General features: G+C 36.2%; 1 protein-coding gene across 1 annotated transcript; it reads left to right on the top strand.

The window, feature by feature from the left end:
* Window positions 1-486: 486 nt before the first annotated feature.
* Window positions 487-5,407, top strand: fbxo36b (F-box protein 36b). The gene is made up of 4 exons (XM_041804204.1): window positions 487-932; window positions 1,400-1,508; window positions 3,882-4,054; window positions 4,269-5,407. The coding sequence occupies exons 1-4, from the start codon at window positions 837-839 to the stop codon at window positions 4,782-4,784; spliced, it is 894 nt and encodes a 297-aa protein (XP_041660138.1). The 5' UTR covers window positions 487-836; the 3' UTR covers window positions 4,785-5,407.
* Window positions 5,408-5,894: the final 487 nt, after the last annotated feature.

Here is a 5,894-nt window from a genome sequence, read left to right on the forward strand (position 1 = left end):
TAAAAATGTTCTATCAAATTCCTCCTGAAATTCTCTTAACAAATTAACAAAAATGTAAAATTAATTATTGCATGAAAAGTACCCAAAAATTTCTTCAGATAATCTCCAAATATATCAGTGAAACTTCGTCATAAAGCTTCAACATTCTGATAAGAATTTACCTCCAAAATTCCATATCAATTCCTGAAAAATTTCTGTGCAAATTCATTAACTTATTTAAAAGAATTCCTGACCCCCAAAAGTAACCAAACTTTTCTTTTAATATTCTCCAAATGTTTCAGTAAAAGTTAATCATATAGCCTTAAACATCAAAACTAATTCCCTGAAATTTCCATGACAATTCTATATCGTTTCAGAGTAAATTTTAACCCTTACTAAAAAAGAAACGTCCAATGAAACACTGCACAATGTACAAATTCCCTAAAATTTACTAGAAAAAAAAAGAAAAATAATTTAGCAAATTCTCCCAACATTTCAAGCAAATTACTTAAACTTCAATGGACATTTCGGACTTTCATCAAAAAATTCTATTCGCTGAAATTATGACTTTAGTCATAATTTCATTATTTTGGCTTACCTACGTATGCAGGTAAACCAAGATAATCTCCTCATATGTACATGCAGGGTCTTCGGAGGTTTATTGTATGTGTATAAATTTAAAAAAACGATGCATATTATACTACATTCATCTACAATTTACCATTAATGCGACACAAACTCTCATCCTCCATTATTTTTTGTTAAAATTAGCTTAATGCAAACTTTCCTCCTCTGTAATATGACCAGCGTGTTCCGATAAGAATGAACGGTTGCCATGGCAACACAGAAACTTAGCCATGGCGTCTCTGTTGACAGACCCGCTGTTTGAAATCTCTGGACGCGGTCCACCACCAGACAAAACTTTTTACTACTTAGCCGTCACAAAGTCTCTTGTAAGTAGAGACAACTTCACAAGAACTTTTAACACTTTCTATTTTCACGAATAGCGTTTTTGCTATTTCGTGACACGGTTGGTTATTAACGGTAACTTCTCTCACTGTTGTTAGCTTTGCCTTTTAAAATTTAACGGTCGCCAGTTTAAACTAACAGCTACTTACTTAAAATGTAGCTAGCAGCTTTATTTAACGTCGTTTGTGTTTGCTGCTATTGTATGTAGCTACTTTTTTGCAACAGAAGACACTTTTAGATTGATAACATACGTAATTTCAGTGGTGTTATGGTTTTTTGTTCTTAGTAGGTAGCCATAGCTTTCGCTTACAAGTATTAAAAACTCGCTGTAGAAGTTGCTGCTTGTAAATACTCTTTCGGTGTTAGGGAAATGTACAGAGTGGTAAATAAAAACGGTCTTTTCCCCAGTTACTCTAAGATTAAAGTGCTGGAATTTATTACTGATTTACAGGTGATATGGAGATGGTGGAAGATATCTCTGAGAGCTGTGGACAGACATACCAGGCCCGGAGAGCTTAAGGAGTCTCACCAGGACTTCTTGGATGACATGCAGTGTCAGAGTAAGGTCTTCATATTTCAGGTGTTTCTAGAGCTGAAGACATATCACACCTTTAAGGAGATTGGCATTTCTCTTAACTGTGCTATTTTCCCTATTTGTCTATCCAGAATTTCATCTAAAAAAAATTAGAATATCATCATTTCAAAAGTTCATTATTTCTATATATTCTAGATCCATCTCATGCATAGTGAAGCATTTCAAGATTTTTTCATTTTAAACTTGATGAATACGGCTAACAGTTCATGAAAATAAAAAAAGAACTATCTCAAAATATTAGAATATTGTGGAAAAGTCCAATTTACAAAGATTTCCTGAGCCTTCATTCTCTCAATCTGGTTCAGTACACACAGCCATAATTATGGGGAAGACTTGACAAGTGTCCTGAAGACAATCACTAACATCATCCACAAGGAGGATAAGCCACAGAAGGTCATTGTTGAAAGGACAGGCAGTTCTCGGAGGCTTTATCAAAGCAAATTCATGGAAAGTTGACAGGGAGATGAGCTCAGCCTTCAGAAGATTGTCAAAAAAAAAATCAGATTCAAGAACTTAGGGGAGCTTCACAAGGAGTGGACTGAGGATGAAGTCAGTGGATCAAGAGCCACCACACACAGACACATCCAGGAAACGGACATCAAGTGTTATGTTCTTAGGGTCAAGCCACTCCAGAACCACAGACAATGGTATAAGCTTCTCACGAGGGCTAAAGAGAAAAAGAACTTGACCATTGCTCAGTGGTCCGAAGTGCTGTTTTCAGACGAAACTAAATTTTGTATTTCATTTGGAAATCAAGGTCCCAGAGTCTGGAGGAAGATCAGAGAAACACAGAATCCAAGGTGCTTGAAGTCCAGTGTTTTCAGTTTCCACAGTCAGTGATAGTTGTAGGTGCCATGTCATCTACTGGTGTTGGTCCACTGTGCTTTATCAAGTCCAGCGTTAACACTGTCAGCTGTCCACCAAGAGATTTAGAGCACTTCATGCTTCTATCTGTAGAGAAGCTTCATGGATATGCTGATTTCCTTTTGCAGCATGACTTGGCACCTGCCCACTGTGAAACCAAAGCTACCAGAAACTGGTTTGCTGACCATGGTATTACTGTGTTTGATTGGCCAGCTAATTGGCTTGACCTGGCCTGTAGAGAATCTCTGGGCAAATGTCAAGAGGAAGATGAGGGGCACCAGACTCAATAAAACAGATGAGCTGAAGGTTGCTATCTGAGCAACCTGGGCTTCATAACAGCCCAGCAGTGCATCAGACTGATTGGCTCCATGCCATGTCACATTAGTTGTAACCATTTGTGCAAAACGAGCTCCTATCAATTTCTGAATGCATAAATTAGCATTTTTTTTTCCAGAAGGCTAACATTTCTGTATTATAAATTATTTTATTATTATTTTGGAATGATGTTTTGTGATATTCCAATATTCTGATTTTTTATTTTTGTGAGCTGTAAGCTGTCAACATCAGCATTAATACAAAAAAGTCATGAAATATTTCACTTTGCAATGATGACTCTAGGGTATGTGGAAGTTTCACCTCTTGAATTCAATCACAGGAACATTATTTTTCAGGATTCATTTTATATGCGCCTGTATATTATGAGAGAGGAGTTCAATAACAAGTTTTAGACTCAGCTTTTAGTTGGAAAGATTAATGTTAGTCTTACATTTCCCTCGTATTTATATTTTTCAGCTTCTGTGGAAGTCAAAATGAATGTCAAGTTTTATGATGAGAAAATCTAACAAGAAAACAGTTTTTGTCATATGTGTTCTAATAACAGCATTACATGAAGAGATGGGATGCATCTCATCTACTGCACATGTTTTGACTTGATGCAACCCAGTTTGTGTGAAATTAAATCAGCATGCAATGTAATTTGTAAGATATTGGAACCATAGACTTAATTGAAAATGGCAAAAGAAAACATATCAAATGTTTAAATGGGGAATGTCATTGTTTTTGGAAAAATATATGCCCATTTTGAACTTGATGGTAACTATACCCCTTATATAAGTGTATAGGGTGGTAACAAAAGCTTACACTTAGTATTTCAGAGATGTGTGTAAAGTGATGTCAAAAAGGACAAACGATCTGGTCAGTTTAGTCAAAATTTGTTTATAATATTTGTAGAAGTCCTGGCCATTAGGCTCCAATAAATCAGTTCTTTCCGTTAAGTGTTGATAACCCTTGGCTTTGATAAGTCCCAAATATTGTGTATAACTTTGAATGTTTTATTGCTACAGAAATACAGTCTTTTTTAATCTACCTATACTTTAGATGTTGACTACTCTGTATTTAGGTCATAGTATGTGAATATTTGATATGAGAATGTCTGAATATGTAAGATGACTTTAGTTATGGGCTTCTTCACCAGGTGAGGTCAGTATGGTTTTCAGTCCTCAAATCTTGCAGTACGCCAAAACTCTATGTGAAGGCCATTTTGATTATCTGGAGCGGCTCCCTGACTGTCTACTCCTGCATATAATAAGTTATCTACAACTTGAGGATGTGCGCCAACTTGGACTAACTTCCCACAAGTTCAGGCAGGTAAGTTCTGCAATCCTCACACTGTGTCCTGGGAAATTAAATATTATGTTTATCAGTAAGTTTTCTCTGTAGAATTTCTACTGTTGGTCTGTTGTGCGAATATGTCATTAAACATAGTCCATTATTAAATCAAAAAACATTTCTGTTTGCATAGAAAATCATAACTGTGACAAGTCAGCTGGTAGGCTTATTGAAATGCTACTCTGCCCCTCAGCTATGCAGGTCAGAGAGGTTTTGGGAGCAGGCAGTTCGCCAGCACTGCAACACAGTTTCAGCTGAAGTGGCATCTTTGGCAGTTGAGATTGGATGGCGTTGCATCTTCTTCACCAGAAAGCTTCAGTTGCAGAAGTTGCTCAGTCGCAGAAGGCTGAAGTCTAAGGAGCAACAGGAAGGACAGGTTTCTGACCCTGATACAAAGGTGCAGGAATCTCTTGATGAAAGCTCAGAGGAAGACCAGATATCCGGTCCTGAGCTAGATTCTCAGCTTGGCATTATCCCTGATCCAGGCCTTGGCACCCAGACTGGCACTGGCTTCGACACCAGCTCTTGCTGTAATGCTGATCCTGGCTCTTGCCCTGAACCTGAGGATGACTCTGAATTCAGCTCTCCCTTTTCTGGTCAGTTGGTCCAGGACATGAAGATGTGTGTGGAGGAAATGCAGGGTCCAAATGATGCTCTGAGTGGTGGAGGAGGAGCCTACAGTGCAGAGCCAAACAAGGCAGAGAGTTAATGCTACACTAATTTACTATTTATACACATTCCTAACTTAGATGAGCTGTGCAGTGGTTATCAGAGTAATTTTAACTTTAATTTGCCAAATATAATTTTCTGGAGATGTGTCATATAGTTTCTGATTTATTAATCCTTGACATGATTTGGGTTTGATGTAGGGCTGTCATTATTAATCGAGATAAATTTAAAGTCCTTCATTAGTGGGTAATAAAAAAGAGATTATTTGCATGCTCTGTTGTCCCTTTCAGCAAGCCACTGCTACATCTCCCTGCAGCCACAGTGTAAAATAAGTCCCCCACTTCTCCTTAATGCCTCATTTCACTTAAAAAAGTGACATCTACCTTTAATGTTGCATTATTTTCTTTTCAATGTATAACACTTCACCTTTAAGTCATAATCTTTGATCAACCCAATGTTCCTTATTTTCTTTCATAATAAAAGCAGGTATGTATCCAAAAAAGGAGTAAATAACCCTTAGTTTAAGACAGTGAAAAATCCAAAGTGAGAAAAAACATTGTAAAATGCAAAATAGTGCAAAATGCTTCAAAAAGGGGAGATTAATTGCAATTAACAAAAGAAATATTGAGATGAATCACGATTAAAAATGTAATCCTTTGACAGCCCCAGTGTTATTTTGCATTATTTATTGTGCCTTTCATTTTGTGACTAAGTGTACATTGTACACACTTACATGTTGTCATAATTGTTCACTGCAGTAAGTATTTTCTTAACTACAAGTTTCAAGTTGTGCATCTTATTTAGATTAAATAAATAAATTGAATATAGTTCTGTTGTTTGTTGTGATTTGTAGACTTATTTCTTTTAACTATAGATGTAATTCAAAGTTGTTTCATTTGGTAAGGGATTCAACCAGGAACAAGTCACTGAGAAAAAAGTCAAGATAAAGTAATATCTATGATAAACTAATCAAAAATGAAAGTATTTATTGGGCCATAAATAACTGAGTAACATCTAGATATAGAAATACTTGAAAACTGCAACTCAAAGATAAGTATTTCTGGTTTTATTTTTTGCAGCTTTTGTAGTGCCTTATTGAGTGTGACCCTTTGACAAGTCTCCATTTAATCATCTTAATACTTTTTTTTTT

Source organism: Cheilinus undulatus, linkage group 13 (assembly GCF_018320785.1).
Source record: "Cheilinus undulatus linkage group 13, ASM1832078v1, whole genome shotgun sequence".
NCBI lineage: Eukaryota > Metazoa > Chordata > Actinopteri > Labriformes > Labridae > Cheilinus > Cheilinus undulatus.